Below are 26,443 nucleotides of genomic sequence, written 5' to 3'. Positions count from 1 at the left end.
TGATTGGTTAGTACAAGAGGGGGATTAGTTTGAACTGATTGGTTTAAGCCAAGAGGGGAGTACGTGCTGAACTACGTGCTGAACTACGTCCTTTCCCAACATGTTATCAACCACCATAAACTACTGGGGGGTCATCTGGCAGCCCAAGTATTTTCTGTGTCTCATGCTGATTGGAGATTGCTAGGGGGGTTGCTATGGGTGCTCACCTAGCCTGACTGAGTCTGGAACACCTAGCGCTGCAGATCTCTCCTGTTATTTACAGACAAACATCTCAGCAGGGTGGCTGTCTACTTAGGAGTGCTCTGTGGGTTTTTCCAAGGACAAGTGTCTTGCCGCCCCCTTCCTTAGGACAGACCTTGAGGTAGAAGCTGCTGTTATTTATTTATTTTCAAAAATGGAATCACATCAGTTTCTCATTATTGGGAAGGAGGGGCAGTGTCTCATTATTGGGAAGGAGGTTCACCAGTCCAAGAAAGGGTGAGGGCTGGGGAAGTCGACTTGGGCTTGCTGCAGGGGAGAACAATGCCTATTTAGGTCACTAGAGGCAGGAGGGCCTAGGCCAACTAAATTGTGACTACCGTTATCAGGTTGGTCCAGCAAAGTTTAGGGGCCAAATTTAAGGGCTGGGTCTCTTCAGCCAAGTGAAAAGTCTCCACCCATGGCCACCCTAGGATGGGGAGGGGGCAGGGGGAGGGAAAGGGAAGGGAAAGCTGCAGGCCCGACCATCAACAAGGAGACAGAAATCACAGAGTGAAGGACATAACAACTGGATTAAGCCACGCGATGTTACGTGATGTGATGATTCTTTTACGTGCACTTCTCCCTCAATCCCCATGTCACTGCAATGAGGGAACACCATTGTTGTCCTCATTGGACAGACAGCTGAGGCCCAAGAAGTGAAGCAACCTGCTCGGGACAGTAGCTGACTAGTGGTCGAGAGGGGCCGCTAACCAGGGTCCATCCGTCCTCCTCCAGAGTTCGCACACTTCCTCCTGCCCACCCCATGCCACCCAGTCCCTTGGTCTCTCCGTACATCCCCAGCCTTACCTGAGAGTTGCTGGGTCCAGGAGACACTGCTCCGAGAGAAGAGGCCCGAGGATAGGGAGGCTGGAAAAGGGCAGAATGAGAATGGGAGAGAGAGGGGCCGCCATGCTCTGGGGACGGTGGGGAATGAATTGTGAGTGGACAGCAGAGATGTTCTGACTGGATCCAGCGTTAACAGCAAAGAGCCCAGAGGTGAGAGCAGCAAGGAGATGCTGGGGAAGCCTCAGGGGACCGCTGAGAGGGTCTTAGAATTTCCCTTGTGATGTCTGCTTAGATAGCTGCTCCCAAGCTGGGCTGCTCCACCTTGGAAGCTCTGGAGTAGTCAATGCCTGAGAAAAGCACCTCGGTCAGAAACACAGGAGAGTAAATGGAAAGACTCCACGTAGGTCTGCTAAGTACGCTTGTGCAAGTTGTGTGCTGCACCAGGGCCACCGGACAGGGGAGCAGGTAAGGGCTGAAATCCATGTTCTACTCACTGAGCTGTAGGCCATGGCCTGGAGCTGCCAGAGGAAGTGGCTCCTTTTTCTGTTCTCACACAAGTGCCCTAAAGACTGGGGTGGTCCTGACTCCATGGAAGGGTGAGAGGAGAGACTTTATTTGCAGAGGTGAGTCTGCAGAGGCAGGCGACGCCAAGGGTTTGGCACTTGGACAGCCACCTATTTGGTTTCCATAGTGACCAGGAGGTCCTGAAGCCAAGAGCACAGCCTGGGACCAGGCCAGGGATGAAATGCTGTGCGTGGAAAAGCTGAGCAGGACCACTCTCTGCGCTTTCTTAGTGGGCTTACACAATGGACAGGGGACCAGAGGAAGGGTCAACCCCACAGAGGCTCAGACCAGGAGGATGCAGAGGAGGCTGAGGAAGAAGCTAATTGAGAACCCTGACCCCGTGACCAAGGTCCCCACTCTGTGGAGCCAGGGGATGGGGCTCCTGAACCTCCGCATGTGACAGTGTCCTCTTGCAGACCTGAGCAGACCTCGTGAGGGCAGAGCACCCGGGAGCAAGACCATGTCTCAAACCAGGAATGCAAAGAAGACAGGCGCCACCCTGCCAGAGGCACCGCCGCCCTTAAGAGTTGCCCCGATGGCCCTGCTCCGTTCCCGGGCATTGCCATTGTGATGAAAGGGAAGGAGGGCAGTGGGGTTTGCTCAGTGCCCACCAGGCGCTGTGCCACATACACAACCACATTTCCACCTCCGCCCTCTTGCTCATGAGTTCTGTAATAATGACAGCTTTCAGTAGAATAAAGGGAAAATGGGGAAATCTTTTAAGGTTCAGCAATGTTGCTGCATTGGGAGGCACGGGGAGGGTGGCTGGGCACCCACGAGCTGGGCACATCTGGTTGTTGCTTTCCCCTCCCTGGTCATCCTTATCCCCTGAGCCGTGCGACTTTCCCAGCTGCATGGGCCACTGCAGCAGCCCAGCCTGAGGACTCCTCTGAGGGATAAGAGAAAACCTGGAAGGGACACAGAGGCCCTTGGTTTTCTTCACCCCTGCAGGGTGGGTCTGCTAGGCCTGGGGCTGGGCTTTGTGGTCCTAGGGCCTCCACATTCTCTCTAGTTTCTTGACTGTGATAGCAGAGAGATCTCATGGGTACCCATCACAGGCTATGTCCAAGGACTTAGCCATCTGCCATCCTCCTCCCTTTCTTCTTTATTTCTATCAGTTAGGATGCTTTGGGATGCAAGTAACAACAACAAAGAAGCCAAACAAGAATGACTCAAGCTCTGGGGATATTTATGGTTTATTGAACCATAACCGTTTGGAGGAAAGGGGTCCTGGGTTTGGTGTGGTGGTTTAACAGTGTCCTCAAAGACCCATGATTTTTCCATCCTTTTGGTCTGCCCTCTCATCATGTTGGCTTTTTGATTTGGGGCTTGTTACCTCCCGGCTTCAAGAAGGCTGCCACAGCCCCAGACTTTCTATCCTCACATACAAGCAAAGACAGAAAGCTGTGCATTAGATAATGTGCCAAGAAAGAATTTTTCTCGTGTTCATCTCTTTTCTTTAATAAGGAAAAAACAAATCTTTCCCAGAAGCACCCTCATCCCAGCAGATTTCCTCTTATGTCTCACTGGCCAACCGTGGGTCATGGAACCTCTTCTAAGAGTGAGGGATGTTGGCACAGTGAGTACCCCTCCTGTGGCAGACATGGGCAGGCAGAAGTGGGGATGGCTGCTCTGGGGCCAGTCAAAAGCACCCGGCACACCTCCCTTCTCCAGGAGTTTGTCCCACTGCTCCCAAAGAACACCCAGATGACAGAGTTCTGAAGCTGTGCGTGACTTCCCACCTCCCCAAAAGTCAGTCACTTGGTTCTGGACTGTCTGCCTGTGCAGGGCACCCTAAGGGACACCAAGTGGGTGGAAATGCCCTGAGCAGTGGGCTCTGTTATACCCCATCTTTATAGATGAGAACCCAGCTCTGAAAGGTCTGTACGGCGTGTACCTAGTTAGTAAGTGGTTTTGGCTTTAGATCCCCTGCTCTTTGCTATTCTCGAAACTGACAGATGGATCCAGCTTACAGACTGCTAGAGAAGCTGAGCCCTGCTCATGTGAAGAGTACCAATCAGACCAGGGAGTGTACACCACGTGCCGGCTGCAGCCCGCAGTCAGGCAATACTGCAGGGGCTCAGGGAGGGTAGGTCTCAGGCATAGGATGGTCAGAGACCCCTGGGGACCCATTCATTCACCTCTATTAACACCAGCAACCACACAGGAGAAAGTGCCCCCACACCTGGGCAAGGAGAGCCCACCCTTGCCAGGAATGAGACACTTCATGGGCCAGTAGAGACAGTACTGGAATGGCTTGGGGTGGCTGCCAGGGAAGGCCCCCCATGTCCCTCAGCATCACTGGGGTGGGCTCTCAGATATTGATAGAAGCATACTTTCTGTTGATCTTTAGTAATGGATGGCCAGAGAATGACAGGCAGCCAGGTCTCCTGAGTCCCAGAAGCCTGAGAAAATGTTTCAGAGATAGAAAGTGCCCCACCCCCTGGTTATCTTGTCTGCTCAAGCCAGGCTTCTGGGATGATGATGATGCCCTCACCCTGCCCCCTGCACCTGTGCTCCCAGGCTGCGTGACTCCAGGGGTGCTTCTCACCTGGTCTGTCTCTGCAGTGCACTGCCTTCACGGCCTTACCTGGCAGCCCTCACAACTTGGATGTGCAGAGAAGGTACAGACCTGATGGCTCTCATTCCAGAGCCCCAGCTGGCAGATCTGATTCCATAAATATGACATCAAAGCTCGGTCTCTTTGGGGTGATTTGGCTTCTGCTAGAATGACTCCCAAAGCCTCATCTTTCAGAGCTCCTTCTCTGGAATCTGGGGTATAGATGACCTGGCTGATGTGGCCTCAAGGGAAAAGGACCCTGGCTCTGCACTGGTTCTTAATGCTCTGGATGACATGCACAGAGGTGTGTCTGGTGGGTCTTATCCCAGAGCATTCTCTGGGCATGTGCACCTAACAAACTCATGGTCCGTGTTTTTCTTGGCCCTGCTGGTGGATTCCATACCTAGTTGGGCCATGGCCAGTCTTGCAAGTTATGAATCCAAGTCTCACTCGCCATCTTGCCCCAGTACCAGACTGGCTCCCCAGTGCCGGGGTCCGGCTGCAGCAGAATAACCAGGGGGTGACGAATAACTTGTGTACGTTGATGCAGCAGGAATGGAAGCCGTTTATTGTAGGACAACAGAGCTATTTATACATTTTGCACAGCTTATCTAATTAACATAAACTAGATACATCAGTCAACCAATAAGGAATCTCCACACTTAATGGCTTGCTTTTGTTATTTCTCAAACCACTCCCTCTGGCATTTTGCCAGGCACCATCCAGACTTGTTTACGAACTCTAACATTTCTCTGGCAAAATACCACGTGTTATTTTGACTTGTCTACAGACCTTAACACCCCAACAGCCTCTGATGCAGTCGCCTGTCACTCAGGAGGCAACTGCATCGCTCAGACCTTCCAGGCCCTTCCTCAGGGGTGTGTGCCGGGTCCTCCCCAGCAGGCAGGAGCTGAAGCAGGCTCTGGAGTGTGCTCCACCCCTCCATCTGGCCACGCCCCCATCTAGACACACTCCTCTGGTCACGCCCCTCCCTGGCCACGCCCCTTGGCATCCTCACTGGGTAGAGCCATCTTTTTTTTGGCCCACTGTTCAGAGCAGTGCCCTCTCTCCTTCCAGAATCCCAATCAGGAAGTTAGAGAGAGACTCCTATATTCTCAGACCACCTTCAACCTTCACAGCCTCCCTTCCCTTTAGATTTTGGCTCAAACTACAGAGAATCCAGGCACATCTCTGGAGGGACCCTCACTTCCCTGTCTCTGCTTCTCAGTCCTTCAGGCTGTTCGGGGTGGCCTTCCCTGGCCCTGGTGCCTGACCAGGACTCCTGCAGGATGGTGTTGTCCAGGTGGGAGTCCTTATCTGTTCACAAGGGAGACCTAATTGAGAAAAGCCTTTTCTTAACATGCCTGGCTCCTAAGATTGTTGTGTTGCTGTAAAAGATGTCAGAACCTGAATTGTTTTGAATCCGACTTTAGTAGTCCTAATCTTTTCTGGGTAAATGGATGCTACTTAGAGAGAGAAGGTCGCAGTTAGTAAATGCAAAAGAGCAAAACACAGTCAAACAAGTCAGGCCCTTTATGACCCTCCCTGACCCCCTCCTCCTGGCCCCTTCCCATAGGGTGGCTCCAGCCTCTTCCACCAACTTGCTCCATCCCTCACAAGTGGACCTTCCTCCTGGGGAGAAGGGGCTAGTTTGCTGTCACCTTGGAGTGCAGGGCCAGGTCACTCCTCCTGAGCAGGGCTCTGGCTGGAGGAGCACGGCAGGACCCCATGCAGCCACCTAGAATGGAGTTGTGTCCCTTGTGAGTTTTGGGAGCAAAGGATGTGCAGGGGACTTGATGGCTGAAGATCCAGGAAGAGCCCCCTTTCTTTGCTGGGACCTATAGGGACTCGTAGATCCTTTTTGTAAGGCAGACAGCGCCCAGTGGAGAGCGTCATGAGACAGTCATGAGAGGGGTGATTAAACAAAAACCCTTTTATTTCCTCAGTAACGTGAAGTTTAATCAAAAAGTTCCTGCTCTGGTTCCTAGGCCCTCAGCTGGTGAGGCCCCTTGAATTGCCTCCAAAGTCCAGGAGGAAATTGTTCCTCCTACGAGAGCCCCTGGAGGACACAAGGGGGTGACGATACAAAGAGTCTATCTCCAAATAAGCTCTGTGCCTGTGGCCTGGCATCGGCTGCTCTGCGGGGAAGTCGATGCGCTGCCCTCTTTTATACCCAAAGTGACAGTCACATAAAGAATTTCCACTTTTCCTTTCTTATTTTGGGGCACTGAGCCATAGGCTTCCTCATTTCTTCAACAAAGACAGAACGATTCAGCCAGCAACCCAGCCTTCTCTCCCTTGCCTATCCCCCCATCTCCCTGTCCCCATGATAATTTAGATCTCTTATCTCTTGGGAAGGGCAAGGGGAGGCCCAAACTATATTACCACAGGGACAGCGTAGCAGCCAAGGGAAGCCAAGATCTTTGAGAGACAGCAGCTTGAAGGTCCCTTGGCTACAAGGAGCAACAAGTCGAAGGACCTCTCTGCAGAATCTGAGGGCCAGAGGGAGTCAGCAACCTTCCCAGAGGGAGGCCCAGGGACTCTCCCCCGGCATCTCAGATGCCCCCTTCCCCAGTATGCACACTTGACCTAGCAGCGTCCACCCTGGCTAGGTTTGCATGATGGTGAACACGTCACCCTGCTGTGCCCTGGCTTGCAATGACATCCCTCAGGGGAATGACCTGGGCATTGGGGGCTCTCTGAGTGTGGGATCCCAAATCATGCTGAGAGTCAGGAGGGCATTTCACAGCTGGCAACCCTTTGGAGGTGGCGGCAGCAGCTGGGACCTGGCCTTTCCCCAGCTCAGCCTTTGACTCTGACACAGCCTTTTTAAAAAAACTTGCTTAACCTCATTACCAAGAGACTTGGGGGCCAGGGAAGAGGGTGTGAGAAATAGGGACAAGAGTAGAAAGAGAATTGGACTGAGAACAAGAGACTGGGTTGAATCACAGCCCTTATTGAGCACCTACTGGGTGCAGTGATGTGCATGGCAATGTAAGGCAGTGTTGTGGACCAGTACTTGTACTCACTGGCTCTGGGTCAGGGTGAGTGTCCATGCTGATGGAATCACCTAGAACACACTTAGAGATACAAATAAATTTATGTACAGATTTTTATGGGTTAGTGACCGCTCAGGAAGCTCTTTCACACAAATGATTAATTATTTCACTGGATCCTCAAACTATCCTAAGAGTAAAGTATGACTCATATCTATTTTACAGGTAGAAAAACTGAGTCTCAGAGAAGTTAGGGGCATCTTCAAGGCTGCAGGGCTAAAGGTTCAGAGGCACAGGGTTCCTTGCCCTGCAGCTCAGGGACCAGAGTCTGGTTCTGGGGCGAGTGGCTTCTGTGGCAGAGCACAGTGTTTGGGATGCAAATTCTCAGGCCCCACCCCAGATGCCTGCATCTGCAAGCTGCAGATGGGGCCCAGCTACCTGTGTTCTAACATGACTTCTGGAGGAGGCTGGTGTACATAAGCTGGAGAAGCGCTGGATTGGAGCAGGGTATGCACTTCACCTGGGATCTTGATAGAGGGACCAGATCAGGGTGGGGCCTGGGATTCTGCATTTCTCAGCAGCTCTGGGGAATGTGGGTGCTTAGTCCATAGACAATGGGTAGAATAGCAAAGATCTCAAACCAGGACCTGTCTGGGGGCTTGGTTACAATGCACACTCCCTGCCCACTCCCAAACACTGCGCTCTGCAGGCTGGAGGTGGGGCCTAGAAACCTGCATTCCACAAACATCTCAGGTGATTCTGAAGCAGGCGACTCCATCTGAGGATTCCTTATCCAGGTTGTTCAAGCTTGCAGACCGGCCACCCAGCCTCATTTTCAAAGGTTTTCCCTTTTGGCCCTAAACCACTCATCTGATTTCCTGCCAGACGGAGGGTGAAGGGGTGTGAGTGGGAGGCCATCTCTGAGCCAGCGGGGGCCCTCAGTTCCTCAAAATAGGTCAGGAGCCTGGCACACACCAGGCTCCATGACTGCAAATAGAAACCATCTGTGGGCCCTGTGCTTTGAACACCACTGCCCCTCCCCCAGCAAGAAGAACACAGGGCTCAGAACCCCAGTGAAGGGGACGGGGTTCCCTGGGCGGGCCTACCCTGCTACTGTCTGCCCTGACACCTCCACTGGGCCCCCTGCAGAGGCAAGGGGGCAGCACCAGCTCCTACCGTCCCAGGAAAGGAGGCCTGCAGTACGGACTGGTTGCCAGGTGGTCTTGCTGTGTGACCCTGGGGAAGTCACTTCCCCACTCAGGGCCTCAGTCTGTCCTATGAGAGGCTGGATTTTCAAGGCAGGGGGGTCCTTTTCTGTTCTGGCAGGTTCTGGCTCCTTGAAAGCCTTTTAGTGTCAGAACCACATAGGGAAGTGGGGCTGGGGGAAGGCCGACATTGCCCCCGCCAGCTCTCTGCCCAGGTCGGAGGTCCTGGGATGCAGTCATGCGGGTATGGGGTGGACAAGACTTGTGATGGGGAGCACCTAGGGTGTTGGAAGGCTTTGAGGGGAGGAGGCTGGTCACTGTCCCTTTTCCCTGCCCTCCTGTCCCTTCACTCTCTTGGTTATCGAGTAAACATTTATCAGCACAGTTTGGAGCCCAAAGTGAAGCCCTGGGAAGATAGTAGAAACACAGGCCCTGCCCTCCAAGGCACCCAGCGTGGTTGGGGAGCAGACAAAGAAAATGGAAACTCCAGTGTCAGATCCAAGCTAATTCTGAAATCCCACTCCTCCACTGGTGACCTGGGACAAACCCAGTTCCAGGATGGAACGAGTGTGGAGTGCTTCACTCACTGAAAGCACCGAATGTACCTTGGCTGCCAGAGGTAGCGGGATGAGCCAGGAGCCCAGCGCAGAACCCAAGGCCTGGGTTCCCCACGTGGGCCTCCTTGGGGGAGGTGGGCAGCTCTCCTCCTGAGCCTGAGGCCAGGAGGCCTGAAGCCTTCTCCTCCCATGTACAGCCCAGTGCAGCAGAGCAGCAAGGGCCGCAGGATTCAGGGCGGAAGCCTGGTCCAGGAATAGATTTTGTCTGGCTGGCCTTGTGGTGGGTGACGGGCACCCAGCGTCTTTGGTGGACGGATCTGTCTCCTCCCATCTGCAGACTGCTGAGAAGGTGCCTCCCAGCATACGCATCCCCCCCTGGACTTGGGCCCCTTCTTGATAGCCTGAGGGCAGCAGAATGGGGCTGGGCAGAGGGGAGGCACCCTATCCATGGCTGAGAAGAAGGAGGAAATGAGAAGAGTCTCTCTGGGCTGGTAGCCGAGCTGGCCTGGTCAGGAATTGCATGTTTGTTGGGGTGGAGAGAAGTCTTCTGGGGTGACTCCATATCACAGCCTTCCTTTGTCCCTGTTTGTCCCATCCAGGAGCTGCCAGGTGTGGAGGTATGGTTTGGTTCTTTTTTCCTAGGAGGTGACTCTGGGGGGCCCAGGCAGTGCATGATGGAAATGCTCTGGGATCTGTCCACTGTGATACCGCTATACACCTGTGGCCATCGAGCACTTGAAATATGCGTCTAACCAAGGGATTCATTTTTAATTTGATTGAAATGGAATTCACCTGAATTGAAATGGTCACCTGTGGCTAGTGGGTGCTGTAGGGGACAGTGCAGCTTAGCCTGCTCTCAGCACATGGGCTGGGGGGGGCGGGTGTTCTCCAACATTGGTGTCCACCGATTTATGCCTTCCTGGCACGCTCCTCAGATGACGTGGGTGCATGGGCAGCTTTGAGAGTGACTGGGCCAGGGGTCTGGCAGATGCCATGCTGAGGGAGGTAGCAAACCCCACCCCATTGGTGCAGCCCCTCATTGTCTGTCTGTCTGCAAGGCCTCTCCCTCTTTTTCTTATTACCATTACTGTGTAGATCAACTACACATTCAGGGACATCACGTGATTCCTTGAAATGCTCATGGTGGGAGCATATACACCGTGGATATTGACAGAAAAAAACACCCCCTGGGCCACCCACTCACCTCAACATTGGAAGCTATACATTTACCAGTACGTCATTGCCCCGAAGCCACTGGCCTGCACATTCTTTGAGCGTTTACTGTGCACCAGGCTCTATTTTAGGCATGGTGGAGCCAGCCGTGAACAAGAAACAGAAATCCCTGGCGGCCTGTGCTTACTCAGGGTGGTGGGGAGGCAACTGAGACCTGAAGGAAGAGAGTTAAGAACGTGTGCATCCTGGGGGGACTGGGGATATCGCTCAGTTGATAGAGAGCTTGCCTCGCATGCACAAGGCCCTGGGTTCAATCCCCAGCACCAAACACACACACACACACACACACACACACACACACACACACACACATACTGTGGAGTAGAGCATCATATTATAGACAAGGATGCTGCCTCAGAGAGGTCTGGGGACTCTACCAGGGGGATGTGGAGTCTGGATTCAGATAAGGGTCACTTGATGGCAGAGCCTACCCTCTGGGCCACTGCAGTGTCCAGCTGGAGATGGGCTGGGGTCTTTGACTCCGCCTTGTGCCCTGCAGCCTGCTGCCATTGGCTGTGCTGTAGGGGGCAGAGAATCCAGGCAGTTGCTCCCAGTACGCCCTGACCCCCCAAGGCCAAGTGCTGTACACTGATCTCAGAGCACTCCAGGAAGATGCGTGGTCCGGCTTCTCTGCTGGGAATTTCTTGAACAGCCATAGCGTCTCCTCAAAAATCCTGGAAGTTGGTGAGAAGCCAAAAAAAACACAATAGGATCTCACTTCTTCATTTCACAGAGAAGGAAGTTGAAGCTTGGTGTCCCCTTGGGGACGAGTTCAGCCTGGCGTGCATCTTAGGACCCTGGGTTTCCTCCACGTTTCCCTGTGTCCCTCCTATGTGTCCAATCTTCCTGGACTTGGGAAAGCAGAGCAGACTCAGATGGAGGAGGATCAGGTGAGCAGCTCTCACCCATGGCCCCAGAATGCCGTGGGTGACGGAGATGGAGTCGTGGGTGACAGAGATGGAGCCATGCGTGACAGCGCCTTCCGTTCACCCCTCCATCCCTGGGCTCAGTGTTCCACCTCCTACCGTTTCCAGGACCCTGGTGCCTTGATTCCCACGTTTCACAGATGATGACCCTGAGCTGGAGAAGGAAGGTGCTTGTCCCAGTGACACAGTAGTGACCAAACCACAGAAAAATGCCCCTCTGACAGCACAGGGAGATGAACAAGAATCGCCGTCCATCTGGATGGGCTGCCCGTGGGAACAAGTGCCCGGCAGCCGCCCTGGCAGATCAAGCGGCCCATGGGGCTTCCTCCCGGCCCTTTGCTATGGATGGAGCCCTGAGCTTGCCCACCTGAGCCAAAGACAGGGAAAAAACAAAACCACCAGGCAGGTTTTTGTGTTCCAGTTAAAGAACTAAATTTCGTCATCCTCATCAAGAAAATGCACCCGCTGGCCACAATAAATCATTTTTGAGAGCCAAGGACAGGATACAATTTGCTTCCATGTGGGGTGTGCATAGTGATTATCTCAGAGGAAGGGGGCCAGCTTCCATTTCTTGACAGGCTTTAAGGGCCACTCATCTGCGAAATGAGAGCGTCTTCTTTCCGGGCCTTCCCCTCTCAGAGGGAGACCAGTATGGTCCTGGGCCCAGGGGAGGCTGCCAGGGAGCAGGCCCAGCAGCTATGAACATCTGGAGGCCAGAGCCTTTCTCTGCCTCTTCCTAGCCCAGCCTCCTCCTCTTCCTCCTGGCAAAGACTCACCTCACCAGGTAAACACCCGGTTTCCTGGGGTAAGAGCCCCTCCCTTACAGGAGAAGGGAAGAGGGTAGAACTAGTGTTTGGAAAGCACCCATCCTGTGCCAGACACCTTGCCAGGACCTTGCATTTGATTGTTTCACTGTATCCAGTGAGCAGGGTGACCTTATTTTCATTTTATTGATTAGGAGACAGATACTCAGAGAGGTTGAGTAATTAGTCTAAAGTCACAGAGCTAACAAATGGCAGAGACAAGGTAGAAACCATTCTACTTTTTTTCTGACTCTACAAACCCTGACTACTATGATTTCTTTATACATTTGTGTAGTACTTTACATTTATGGAGCAAGTAGAGAGGGGAAGAGACTGGGTGGAGAGGCCGAAGAAGGACAAGATGTGGGTGATACTGGGAAGAAGGAGACTAGGAGAAGCTCTTGGCTGACATGCTGGCTCTGCCACTTTGCCCACCTGTGATTTGGGGCCAACCTCTCTGAGCGCTAATTCATCAATTGTGTACTATAGATTGTAAACGGGATGGCGGTATCTGCCCAGCTCTGCCCACTGGACAGCTGGAGGGCTGAGCAAGGTGGTCTCAGAGAGAACTAGGGTGTAGGTGGGTCATGGCCAAACTTTGGGGTGGTTCTGTGGATTCCTGGTCCCTTGCTGATATGATGCTACCAGCAGCACAGGACTCATTAGTCCCCAGCCCAAGAGCAACACTGGGTTTAGAGGCCCTGACGTCCTGGTAACCAGGAGCCCAGAGAAGCCAGGGCTTCATGTCTGAAGCAAGAACCCAGAGGAGCAGGTCCTGGCAGGAGGGCAGTGGCCAGACCCCCATCCTGCCTGCGGATAGAAGAACTCAGAACCTCAGCAAGCTGAAGGCCCAGCTCTGGCTGCAGTCCCAGAAGGGCAGCCTCCTGGGCCTGACCTTGCTCTTGTCTTCCCACTAAGCTGAGAGATCTTCCCCTCCTCCCAGCATCACAGAGTCCCCTCCCCAGGGAGCCCTGGGCCAGGCCTGGGGTGGGCTGGGACTTGCAGGGACCAAAAGTTGGATGAGTTGGGAACTGACAGCAAGTAACTGGAGAGAGGAAACCTACAGACCTAAGGCATTAATCATCTCTGTGGGACGCCCTGGAGGAGGTGGCAACTGCCTTGGGAGAGCCATTGTCACTCAAGGTCACAGCAGCCCAATTGAGGGAGGGTTATTAAAGAAGGACGGTCCCCAAGCTGGGGCTGCAGGACCAGGATGACCCGAAGCTCCTGTCTGCTATGACACCAAGGCTTTAATAAAGTGGAGGGGCCCTGCTGTCTCAGGAGAGGCCAACTAGTCCCAGCCACTGTTCCACATTGCCCTTGACCAGAGGTCATCCCCTTAAATCTCCAATGTCCCCTCCCAGGGATCTGAAGAGAGTGATGGCTTGCCCTCACTGGAACTAGCCGGGATCTGGCTTTGGGCGTCAGAGGCGAAGGGCCCATTCTCAGATCCCTTCTTCACTGCCCCATGATTTCCCATTGAGGCCCCGCAGCTGCTCCAGCTGCAGCCCTGCGTGGCCGCCGCCTCCCCAGCACAGGGAGGAGGCTCCTCTGCCTGCTGCCTGCACACCCAGGCCTCTGATCTCAGAGTGAGCTCAGCCCCTTAGGAATGGGGGCGGGTGAGTGTGAGTGTGTGTGTGTGTGTGTGTGTGTGTGTGTGTGTGTGCGCGCGCGCGCGCGCAAAGTGCAGACCTCCGCAGTGGGCCTAAGCCAACTGCCAGGCCTTCAGCCTCTGGCCTGCACCCTCCAGAATAAACCTTTGGCACTGGACAGCTGGCCCCTCGCTGGCCCCACCCAGGTTCTACCTGCTCACACCCCCCCTGTGGCCTGTCCTCTCCTCCCCTCCATCCCCCGTCCCTTCCCTCCTCTCTTTTCTTACCCAATATGGAGTCCGGAGACAGAGGGGACACAAGTTTACAGGGGAGAATGCCATGAGGCAACATGTGACAAATTGCTGGGACATTTTTATGCAACGCTGACCTGGTGTCCTGAAACAGTCCATGACACTTAAAAAACCAGAGGATGTGAGTGTTCTAGATTAAAGAGGCAAAGGCAAGGTCACAACCAAATGCAGCCCATGCCCTTTTCTTGTTGTTTGGTACTAGGGATGGAACCCGGCACTTCACCACTGAGCCATTCCTCCAGCCCTTTTTAAAAAATTTATTTATTTGTTCTAATCAGTTATGACAGCAGATTGTTCTTCGATATTCGTTGTACACAAATGGAGCACAATTTTTTACTTCTCTGGTTGTTTACGAAGTAGCATCACTCCATATGTGCAGTCATATATGTACCTAGGGTAATGATGTCCATCTCATTCCACCATCTTTCCTGCCTCCAAGCCCCCTCCCCTCCCATCCCTACTCTTTGCCTAATCCAAAGTTCCTCCACTCATCCCATGCCTGCCCCCCATTGTGGATTAGCATCCACTTATCAGAGAAAACATTCGGCCTTTGGTTTGTTTGGGATTGGCTATCTTCACTTAGCATGACATTCTCCAACTCTATCCATTTACCTGCAAATGTCATAATTTTATGCTCTTGTATTGCTGAGTCATGTTCCATTGTGTTCCATATATACCACAGTTTCTTCATCCATTTAGGTTGAATTTAGGCATTTAGGTTGGCTCCACAGTTTGGCTATTGTGAATTGAGCTGCTATGAACATTGATGTAGCTGCATCACTGTCAGAATGGCAGTTATAAAAAAATACAAAAAACAATAAGTGTTCGCAAGAATATGGGGGGAAAGGCACACTCATACATTGCTGGTAGGACTGCAACTTGGTGCAGCCAATCTGGAAAGTGGTATGGAGATTCATTAAAAAACCACCATTAGGGCTGGGGATGTGGCTCAAGTGGTAGCGCGCTCACCTGGCAGGTGTGCGGCCCGGGTTCGATCCTCAGCACCACATACCAACAAAAGATGTTGTGTCTGCCAAGAACTAAAAAATGAATATTGGAGATTCTCTCTCTCTCTCTCTCTCTCCTCTCTCACTCTCTCTTTAAAAACAAAACAAACAAACAAAAAAAAAAAACCACCATTAGACCCAGCTGTCCTGTTCCTTAGTCTATACTCTTTTTGTTTTTCATTTTGAGACAGGGTCTCGCCAAGTTGCTTAGGTCCTCCTTTAGTTGCTGAGGCTGGCCTTGAACATGCCTCAGCCTCCAGAGTCACTGCGATTTACAGGCGTGTACCACCATGCCTGGTTCCATGAACTTTTGTTGAATTCACAAAATAAAATAGCTGCAAAAGACATTTTGAGGGAAATTTGAATATGGACTGCATATTAGATGGCATGGAGGGATTTTTCAGTTCCTTTGATGTGACAGTGGTGCTGGGATCGAGGAGGATATTGCCCTCCTTTGTGGGAAATGTGTGCAGCAGTAATAAGGAGGCAGGACTCGTTATTTTTGCAAATTCCTTTCCAGTAATTCCACAAAAGAAGAAAGAAAGGGACTTGGGGGGAGCGAGGGGGAGAGAAGCAGCTGGTGCTCGGGAGGCAAAGGGTCTCTTTGCTGGAAGTTGGTGGGAGAGCCCGGGCTCTGCAGGCTCCAGTCCAGGGCCCTGCCGTAAACACTTGGCCTGGGCACATGTGCACTACACCTGCAGGCCCAATGAAGTGGCCCGTGGTTCAGCAAGGGCCCTCTCAAAACCAGATGAGATGGCTCTCAGTCTACCAGCCACTGGCAAGAGGCCAGCAGGACGTGCTGTGAACCAGCCCTGGAAAGACCCCCCACACCAACATCCTGGGAAGCAGGCCGTGCTCCATCCAGAACCTCCCAGGCCCACTCTGGGGGACATGCTCAGTGGAAGAATTGCCTGCTGAGTGCAGCCCCCAGGCTGGGGACTGAGGTCTCCCATGACACAGGGTCCAGTTCAGAAGCACCAGCTGGGCACAGGGGCAACCATCAGAACTGGCCAAGGGATCATCAAGAAGCCTACGGGATACCCACCAGGAGCCTCTGCCACAGCTGAACTGGGGTGGTGGGAGGGAGGGAAAAGGGCAGGAAGTGGGAGACACAGACAGAGCAGGGGTTGCAGAGGAAGAGGGAGAGTGGAGGAAGAGGAGGAGGAGGAGGAATGATGTCAGACACAATAACAGACACAGGGACAGGGCAGCTGAGGGCTCCCCCAGGGCATCAGGGTAAATGTGGGTGTTGTCAGGGGAGCCCAGGAGATCCCATCAGGTCAGTGTGCCCTGTCCTGGGCACATGGTGGCAGCATGGCATCGACTCCTCCCAAGCCCTCAGAGCTGGTGCAGATATTAGCCTCCTTTATATAGGAGCAGATGGAGGTGACACAGAGAGGTTAAGTAGCCTCCTCATGTCGCACAGCTAGTCTGTAGCAAAGATGGAAGCTGAACTCAGCTCCGGGTGGCTCCCAGTCCTTTGCTTGTGACGATTTCCTCACAGCCCTCAGGAGACCCTGTGGGAGGAAGGAGCACAGAGCTGGGCCACTCTGCCTCTAATGAGGCCACCTGCCCCCCTCCCCAGGGCCCAGCTGTGGCTATGCTGGACTAAAGGAGAACTTGTCAAAGTCCCCAACTGCCACACCTGGACTCTTTGGGTTCTGGTGGAAGCTGAGGTGTTGTCCCTCACTCGGGTGGGCTCCCTCCAGGGAGGGACCAGCTGTCCAGAAAGAGCACAAACCAGAGTTCAGTTCTGCTCAGAAGAGCTTGGTGTCACCTCCTGACGTCACAGAGCAGGGAGGGAGAACTTGGGGCCAGGAGCCCAGGAGAGGCCCTGACTGTCTTGGGCTCTGAGGAGGCCTCTAGGGGCCAGAGTCCGATCCGAGTCAGGTCCTGAAGGCCGAGGTTGGGCTGGGCAGACGGGGAGGAAAAGGCTTTGTAGGCCAGAAGGCTCCAGCAAGGGGCTGGGGGTTGGTAGGAGCAAGCTCAACACCTCTCTTCCATGGGAACTGTGGAATCTAGAATGTTCTACCTGGAAGAGACAGAGTGAGTCCCAGCTTTTTCCCTTCCCATTGAACTTTTACCAGACCCACAGACCACCCATCCTATATTTTTCATACTTTATTTTTCTTTGAATCGATTCTTAAAAATTAACCTCCTAGGGCTGGGGTTGTGGCTCAGTGGTCGAGCACTTGCCTCATATGTGGGAGGCACTGGGCTCGATTCTCAGCACCACAAATAAATAAGTGAATAAAATAAAGATCCGTCAACGACTAAAAAAAAAAAATTAAAGAAAAAAAATTAAAAAATCTCACTGACCATAGTATCTGTGACACCATGGAATTGGCATGTATGTTATGTTTTTTTTAATGCAAAAGAAAATAAACACACAACTATTAAAATTAGAAACTTCATCTCTGTGCCATGTGAAGGGACCTTGAGTGACCACCTGGGATTCCACTTTGGGGATGGATGATGTCACCCAGGAACTGGACACCAGAGAGGGGAAGGCCTCAGGGCAGCAGTGGCCCACAGGCCCCCGTCCAGGGCTCTCCAGCACGACTGTTCAGATGGCCACGTTCATATGGCCAGCAGAGAGAGCAGGAGGTGGGAGAGGTGGGGAGCCAGGGACAGTGGGAGACAGCCGGCTGGGATGGAGGGCCCTGGGAAGTGGAGAGGCAGGGAGGAGGGGGCCGCGAGCTGGGGAAGCAGCTTGCCCACGGTGAGGAGTCCTCCCTGGGACTGCCCTTGGATTCTGAGCTTCCCCTTCCTTCCGGAGGCCCTGGTGGCCCAGCTCCTGGCTTTGCTTAAACCAAGTACAAAAGGCAAATTCCCAGAGTTGGCTTCCTGGTCCTGTGGAGGTGTTCCCTTTTGTCTTTCCTCCCCTGGGGAATTTCAGTGTGTGTGTGTGTGTCTGTCTTGCTGGGGGAGAGTGGGGGAGGGCAAGGAAACTGGATCCAAGTGCTGATGTCAGGGCTCCATCCACAAAATGTTGGATTCCGCAGGGCTGCACTGGGACGAGGAGTCTGTGTTTATAGTAGGTGGCGTGGGAGGCTCAGAGATCTCCTCCACCCCGAGTGAGTTTGATACAGGTGATTCTTGGGCCTCACATTAAGAATATTGCTCCAAAAGGTAGTCTGGCATAGGGAAAAAAAAACCTATGCTTAGGCCTCTACTCTGCTCTGTGGCCTTGGACAGTCACTTAACCTCTCTGTGCCTGATGATGATGATAATGGTAATGATGGCAATGATGATGACAAGTGGGACTAAGAGGTTTCTGAGGATGCCCTTGTGGATTAGAAACTTTAGAAAGAATCTAGAAGCTCTAACAAGAGGAGGGGTCAGGGGGTTGTGCATAAATGAACACCCCCTGACCCCTGGCCATCAGCATTGTTTCAGTCTCTGGGATCACCCAGCCAGCCCCCCCCCCCCCCCCCCCCGCCTGTCTTCCATACTGAATTTGGACCCTAGGTGGCAGTCCACGTGTGGTTGGTTTGCTCCCTCACTTGGCATGGTCCTTGATAATGAAAGAACCCTACCATCTTTCTGGAAGGTGGGGTGGGCATGGGCACCTAAAACAGAAACTGTGTGAATGCCCATGCCAGTCTCTGCTCCCGAAGGACTTTGGTAGGCACAGGGCTGGCACATCGTGGGCCCAGAATTGGTGGAGGCTGTACCCTGCCCCCCCAGCTCCCTGAGTGCAGGCACCAGGACTTGCTCACCTCCTACACCCCCGACTCCCGGTGCCCAGCCCAGACCCTTCACAGAGCAGGGACCTGCCTGACCCTCCTCTCTCCTGGCCCCTCACAGATGTCCTGGCGTCCGCAGTACCGCAGCTCCAAGTTCCGGAACGTCTACGGGAAGGTGGCCAACCGGGAGCACTGCTTCGATGGGATCCCCATCACCAAGAATGTGCACGACAACCACTTCTGTGCCGTCAATGCCCGCTTCCTGGCCATCGTCACCGAGAGCGCAGGAGGTGGCTCCTTCCTTGTCATCCCCCTGGAGCAGGTAGGTGGCCCTGGGGTCTTCATGAGACACCACAGAACAATGGCAGGCCGGGGAGCCAGGAGACCTGAGATTCCTTTCCAGAACTTTCCCAGAGGTGTGCACTTGGATAAGCCACTGCCCTCGGTGTCCACGGGGTTCCCTTCCTGAGGGACTGGACACGTCTCCAAGACCAGCCCGGCTCTCAGGTCAGCTCCCTGGGCATCCTTTTGGTTTGGAGCTGGAGCGGATGAAGACCCGGCCACAGGTGTATGGGCGTCTGCAAAAATATCCCACTCTTTAAAAAATCATGGCCCTCCACCGAGAGCCTGGCCATGGTGTACCTCCCCCTCATCTCTGCCGCCAGCTAAAGGTCCTCCGCCTTCCGTGGATGTTGATGTGGATACAGCAGGTTCAGTCTGCAAAGCCGAGATCATGAAATTTTTAAGTTGCAGCCATTTGGGCGGAGGCCCTAGGGGCCTGTGGGAGGTCACGCGCCTCAGGGAAAGTGCTCGATGTCGGTCCTGCTGTCAGTCCTGCTTGTTTATGGCTCAGCGCCCCTTCCTGGCCTGACTCATCCCACTCCCACCAAACCGCTCCCCTGTGGAAGGAAGGAAGCCCTGCTTCTGCTGGCTGGTGCCGGGGATGGATTTTTTTAGTCTCTCCTACCACAGCGGGGTATCAAAGTTCTAGAAAAGTCTCAGATCCTCTTTCCCAGTGAGGAGGCAGCTTCGAGGACCCCAAGGACAGGGCCTGATACACAGAGATGTCCCTGGAGCACTGAGTGCGCTTGGAGGCGGGAGCCTGGGTTCTGCCGCTTGCTGGCCGCAGGCTTGGGTATTTCTCAACCTCTGCCCTTGTTTCCCTGTGATGGTCCAGCAGGGATCCTAAGTCCTCCCCTGTCTGCATCTGCCTTGGCCTCAAGTGGGACCGGACAGGAAAGCTGCTTGTGAGCCACATGCAAGGCTAAAGATGTTTTGTTACTTTCTTGGAAAACTTGTCAGCTCTGCTGGTGAGCTTCTGAGATGTAGTCTGTCCCCCCTCCCGGGACAGATGGCCTCGGCTCTCTGTCTGCCTTGGGATAGCACAGCTCCAGGAACCTGGCTGGGTCTGTGTGTGTGTGTGTGTGTGTGTGTGTGTACAGGGGATTGAACCCAGGGGTGCTAAACCACTGAGCCACATCCCCAGCCCTTTTGATATTTTATTTAGAGACAGGGTCTTGCTAAGTTGCTCAGGGCTTTGCTAAATTGCTGAGGCTGGCTTTGTGCTTGTGATCCTCCTGCCTCAGCCTCCCAAGCTGCTGGGATTACAGGCATGCGCCACCGCAACTGGCTCCCGGCTGGTTTTTATTGGGGCACAAGCCCATTGCAGACATTCTGCCACTCTCCACTTTATTATGGCTGGCAAGGGTCAAGTCAACCCCCATAACACAAATGAATTCCAGGTGGATTAAAGATCTAAACATTAGGAAAGAAGGAAGGAAAGGAGGGAGGAAGGAAGGGAAGGAGGGAGGGAGGGAGGGAGGAAGAAGACTGTTAGTATGTTAGAGAAAAATGGGGAATATTTTTAAAATCATGCCAAGTAAAAAGGCTTCTGAAGCAAGACAAGATCTCCCGAATCATTAAAGAAATGATTAACAGATTAGAATAAACTTTGTAAATAATAGTTTCTGAACTACAATATTCCTAAGCAAAATTAAAAGGAAAGCCCCTGCAAAAAGATGTCCAAATATCATGTCTCAATAAAAAATAAGTAATTAGGGAAGTCCTAGCTCCTTATAAAAAGCAGAGGTCACAGAAAACTGTGACCTCTCTCAAAGTGTTTTACTATGAATTAAAAAATAAAAAGCCATAGTGCTCTTAAATATTTAGAGTGTTCTTAAAATCAAGGCAGCTGTATTTTTATATAAACATCCTCTCAGTTTAGTACACAGTTTTTAACACCCAATAAAAGATAACATTGAATTCACATTGTAGAAATACCCAACATCTGCTTATCTTGTATTTTGCATTAAACCTGAGGACATTTTTTGCATGTATTAGGAATTGGATGAGACAGTCAGTAATACAGCTATGACTAAAGGTCAAAAATGCTCACTTGTAGCCAGGTGTGGTGGCACATGCCTGTAATCCTAGCAGCTCCAGAGGCTGGGGCAGGAGGATTGTGAGTTTAAAGTCAGCCTCTGCCAATTAGGGAGGCCTTAAGTAACTCAGAGAGACCCTGTCTCTAAATAAAATGTTAAAAAGGGCTGGGGATGGGGCTCAGTTTTTAAGTGCCCCTGGGTTCAATCCTCAGTATCGAAGAAAAAAAAAAAGCAAACAAAAGAATATTCACTTATTTTATTAAAAACCACTAGTGTCCTCCTATATAAATTAGAATGTTTTTGATAAAAACCTATTGATTACAGAAAAAGAAAAGCTACACACTTGGATACAATCTGTGCAGTGTGTAACAGACCAAAGATTTATGTCCAGAGTATATAAAGAGCTCCAGAAAAATCAATAAGAAAAAATTCAAAAGTGAGCATGAGAGATTCATAAGCAATTCACAGAAGACAAAATACATCTTTTAGCTACTAATTGGAAAAGATTGAAGAGTCAGGATCCTCAGTGTTGCCCAAGGTGTGAGAGAGCCGGTGCTCCAGGGGAGCTCCAGTATGCTCTTGGGGAGATACCGATGAGGCAACCAGTGGTGTCCATTGTATTTAAAGGTTCATGTCCACTGGCCCAGCAATGCCACAGGAGTTTGTCCTGCAGAGCTATTCTCAAGTGTATTTAAAAAAGAAAAATGTTTGAAGCATTTTGTAGTATTTGATTTTTTAAAAGCAAACCTCAATTTCAAATTCTTTCCAATAGAAATAAAATTTCTGTCAGATTGATTAATTTCTCAACTCTTCTCCCTAATTTCTGTAATGGTAACAAAACATTTTATATTGTTGGTAACCCTGGTCTAGAATACAATCAGACATTGTAAGCACTTTGCAGAAAACAGAAAAGATAGCATAGCATTCTTTACAAGGATAAGTTGCCCAATTTAGAAATATGTAATACCTATGTACCTATGCATGTATTTTTGTATGCACATTTTCTTTTATTTGTTCACGTTCTGTGATGCAGTTTGTGTAACTTGATCAATCATGATAATGACAGCTCCTACTACCAGTTGATTCCTTTTGTTTTCTCTCATTTCAAGAAGTTTTCACTTTATGTAAGTATTCTATAATTTGTGCAACATTTTATAATAGAGAAAAATTGCAAGTCCATCAATAAGGAAGCAGGTAAACAAATTTCTCTGTGGACGCCATGCAGTCATCAAAACTGATCTTGTGACCAAAAAGAGACGCATGCCTATAATCCCAGCAACTCATGAGGCTGAAACAGGAAGATTGCTAGTTCAAGGCCAGCCTCAGCAACTTAGAGAGGCCCTAAGCAACTTAGCGAGACCCTGTCTCAAAATAAAAAATTAAAAGGGATGGGGATGTGGCTCAGTGGTAACATGTCCTTGGGTTCAATCCTTAGTACCAAAATAAAACAACACCCTGATTTTGTGAATCAGTCCTTCTCAAACAGTCTCAGGATCACTTTTCAAGTCTTAAAAATTATTAAGGGGTGTGAAGAGTTTTTTTTTTAAATATAACTATCAATTTTTAGCATATTCAGAATAAAAATGAAAGAATCATAAAATATGTATTTATTAATTCACTTAAAATAATGATAACAGTCAGATGAGGTGGTGCACACTTATAATCCCAGTGACTTGGGAGGCTGAGGCAGGGGGATCGTGAGTTCAAACTCAGCCTCAGGAACTTCGTGAGGCCCTAAGCAACTCAGCAAAACCCTGTCTCTAAAAAAAAAAAAAAAAAAAAGGTGGGGGATATGGCTCAGTAGTAAAGTACTCCCAGGCTCAAAGTCTGGTACTTTAAAAAAAAAAAAAAATTACCTATTTTATATTGTCCTGGAGGACATACTTTCATGAAAAATAACTATACTTTCCCAAACCAAAATAAATAAATAAATAAATAAAATAAAAAAGAAATTAACAAGAAAACTAGCACAATTTTATGCTTTTGCAATCTCTTTAATGAGAGTCTGGCTTGATACGGATGCCAGATTCTGCATCTGCTTCTGCATCCAGCTGTTGCCCTGTGGCCCATCAGGCAGCCTCTGGAAAACCCACTTGGGAGAGAAGGAGTGGAAAGGCCACCAAGGTCCTTAGTGTCATTATGAGAATGTTTCAACTCAATGGATTCCCTGAAAAGGTCTTGAGGATCTGTCGAGGTCCCCAGACCCATTTGAGAACTGCTGACACAGAGACATATTCAATGAGAAACGATGATATACTGTCAAGCAAAAAATAAAAAATAAGAAGGGGGGGTGCAATATATGATCAATCACACTAAAAAAATATCTATCTGTCTGGAAAAAAAGATATTGCAAATGTTAAAGGTGGTTGGTTCTCTCCACCCTGGGAAGCACAGTGCTCTCTTTCTTCTTTTTGTTTTAGCATGTGTTCTAATTTTTTTTTTTAAACAGGGAATACTTAATATCATGGGCTTTAGGAAAAAGTTATGAATGTGACTTGTGTACCTGGTTGGAAGAGGGGCTGGGGTTTCAGAGGCCCCCAACATCCTCACCTGGGCACTAGGCCACCCCTGGCTCTGCCAGCTGCCCACTCCTGCTCCAAGGGACGTCTTGGAACATGAGCACCTCTACCTGGAACATGAGCACCCCCCGTGCTCCAACAGGGATGGATGTGTGTGCGGCAATGTTTTCTCTAAGCACATGTGACGACCTGCTCACTGTAGAAAGTTCACCCAGAGCTGAATGCCCAGGGTGAGGGCATGATGGGGGTCCTGACCAAGGATCAGGGGGCTTTATTTAGTTTGAAGCAGGACCTGAGGTCTGGGAACTATATGGAGCAGGGTGGCACCTCCAATAAAAGGGCTGCTCAGGAATCAGGGCAGCCCTGGCCCCACGGCCTGGGCCACACCTGCAGTCCCCTTCGGTTAGGGCTGGGCCTCAGGCATGAAGGGAATATGGCTCAGTGGGACTCCTGAGGCTCAGGACTGCCTGGCTGGTGCTGGGGGAGCCAGAGAAGGCAGGGCTATGAACCGTCACAACAATGCCAAATGCAGACCCCTGTGTATTGGGCAGAGCTGCTTCCTGTCAGCCAACTTTAGGAAAGAGAAGGCCAATTATTTTAACTTCAGTTTTCTTTCTCCCAGTTTGGTAGAAATATCTCCTAAAACAGTTTGTATATTACTCAATACATAAACACAGAAAAGACTTTGGCCATTTCTTGGTGACTCCTGGTCGTGGCTTTGCGTGTTCCTTATGAGCTGTGGACACAGTGGTGCACGCCTGTCCCGGTACTGAATGGCTCCAGGTCATTGTCCTGAGCCAACCGCAGGCCATGGGTTGTCTGCGTTAGCAGTTCTGACCACCTCCTCCCCCGCCATCAGGGGTCTCTTCCATTCCTTTCTTGCTTCTCTGAGAGGTTTGAGCCAGAAGAGGGTAGAACTTGCCCAGGACTTCCAAATCTCTACCCCGAAACCAAGCCTTGTGAGGGAGGCTCAGAATCTTCCAGAAAGCCTTCCTGCTTTTGTTGAGACTCCTTTACAGCCAGCTCACTTGAGGTTTCAATATGTCTCATCAACAATCTTCCTCCGGGGTAGGAAGCCCTGTCCACCACCAGCACAAACAGCTCTAACAATGCTGGGCCTGTGAACGCCAAGGGTAGCAGACTGTCTTCATTGATGCTCTCAGCAGATGGGTAGAGCCGTCTGTCCTCATCTCACACTTGGGGAAACTGAGGCTGCAGAGTCAGGCAGGAGCCACACCTGGGCCAGCTCACTGGTCAGTGCAGGAGCTGCACCCAAAGCCCACTTGCTTGTTTCCCAGTCTGTGACTTTTTCCACTGCCTGGACACTGGTGGACAGGGCAGTCCTGGTGGCCGGCAGGTCCCCAAGGAGCAGATCTGTTCAGATCCTGAAGGAGTGGATGTGTCTTCCTCGGGGCTCTTGTTCAGGCCGCTGCTGTGAAGGCCAGAGCCCGTTTTTTCCGTAGTTAACATGCAGCTACGCGCTCTCGCCTCTGGAGTAGAATGTTAAACTCCAGGGGGGGGGGTGCAGTCGGCACCCTGATTGCCTGGCACAGCTGGAGGGGCTTTATGAATATTCCAGCAGCCTGATTATCTACAGGGGCCTCCCCAGGTGCACCCACTTTCCTGCTGCACCCCATCAGCACTGCCTGCCACCTCCAGAGCGAGGCTGCAAGACCAGGGCTGGAGTCACTGCTACTGGTACGCCGACGGGCACCTGGCAGGAAAGAGGAATCAGGGCGTGGATGTCAGGAGTCTGGCTTCTCCGGTAACCCAGCCCAGGCTGTAGGCTTGAGTCACCTGGGAGCTTTCAAGGGTCCAACACGCCTGCTCTTTTGGATTCTCACTAAGCCCCACAGCAAAAGTAGTTATTCTCCCCATTTGACAGATGAAGAAACAGAGGCTCAGAGAAATCACTTGACTGCACTACATACAAGTGGCAGAGCCAGAGTTTAAGACCAGGGCTCTCTCAGCCACAGGCCCGCCCACCTCACAGAGAGTTAAGGAGCAGCATTTCCACCGATGTGCCTTGAACAGGGATACCTTGGTGACCTCCTCCCATGTGCCAGCACGTGGACGTGTCTCCTGGCAGCCAGGAGAACAGGTGTTTCCTAAACTCCAACAGGTGCGGCAGGTTGTAGGGACACTTCCTCTCTGAAGAACTGAGGCAGCAGTCCTCGTCAGCAGAACAGGCAGGGGAGAGGTTCTGCACCGAGAGACCCACGAGAACCTCATTCCTTCAGTTAGGGGACAAGGGCCCGGCCCCAGTGCCATTGGGCTGGTCTCTGAGGGACCCGTAATCTTCCTATTGTGGGCTGGGCTGGTGAGTGTTCCCTGCAGGGTTAGTCCTGTGTCTTGCTCCAGGAACCAGCTCCGTGAGGGGCAGGCGAGCTTTTGAACACATGTGTCCTCCGTGCACCCTGCCACTCCCGCCTTCCCTGGAAGCTGGGGTCCCACTTACTTTACGCTCAGATGTAGCCATCTAGGACACAGGTAGCTGGTACCTCTGCTTTAACGCAGCGGCCCAGTCCTGGGCATGGGATGCTGGGTTCTGCCTCCAGGTGGGGGTCATCCCTGCCGCTCCCCGCCTTCCCCGATCTTGCCTAGGCTCAGCCTGGAGACAGAACATTTCCCCCTGGTCTCTGGGATGAGGAGACACATCCTCCTCCTTCACCCAACCAGTGGCCTCTTCTTGCCTTCTCTGTCATCTCTGATGTCTCTGAGGCGGGAAACCTAACCAGGTCTAGGTGGTCGCTGCAGTTCTGGGGTCAGTGGAGCCTCATTGGGGCAAGATGGGAAGCTGAACTCGTCAAGGCAGTCTTAGGAGACCAGAGCGTGGGTCAGGAGAGCAGCTCAGGACAGTGACTCGGAACGCAGCTTCCAGGAACAGACAGACCTCCAGTGAATCTCTGCACTGCCACTCAGGTGCTGTGTGACTTTGCATGAGTCACTTTACCCTCTTGTGTCCCAGTTTTCCCTTCTGCGAGATGACGAGGTTGGACCACATGATTTCTAAGGCTCATTTTAGCTCTCACATTCTGTTCCCTTCTAATGCCATTTTATTCAAATGTGTCCTC

At 51.7% G+C, this 26,443-nt stretch overlaps 1 protein-coding gene across 3 annotated transcripts in view; it reads left to right on the top strand.

Moving 5' to 3' along the window:
- Positions 1–26,443, top strand: part of Coro2b (coronin 2B) — a 136,803-nt gene that overhangs the window by 47,907 nt on the left and 62,453 nt on the right. For 2 of the 3 annotated variants that reach the window (XM_078049397.1, XM_040276239.2), the window contains one exon: positions 18,591–18,791. In XM_078049397.1, coding sequence (XP_077905523.1) covers positions 18,591–18,791 — 201 coding nt within the window. Of the gene's footprint in view, positions 1–11,827; positions 11,852–18,590; positions 18,792–26,443 lie in introns of those variants that run through there. The other variant, XM_078049399.1, reaches the window with a different exon arrangement.

This window comes from Ictidomys tridecemlineatus, chromosome 5, assembly GCF_052094955.1.
Source record: "Ictidomys tridecemlineatus isolate mIctTri1 chromosome 5, mIctTri1.hap1, whole genome shotgun sequence".
NCBI classification, from domain to species: Eukaryota; Metazoa; Chordata; class Mammalia; order Rodentia; family Sciuridae; genus Ictidomys; species Ictidomys tridecemlineatus.
Note: the sequence above shows the minus strand (reverse complement) of the source record. Positions and strands in the feature narration are given on the sequence as shown.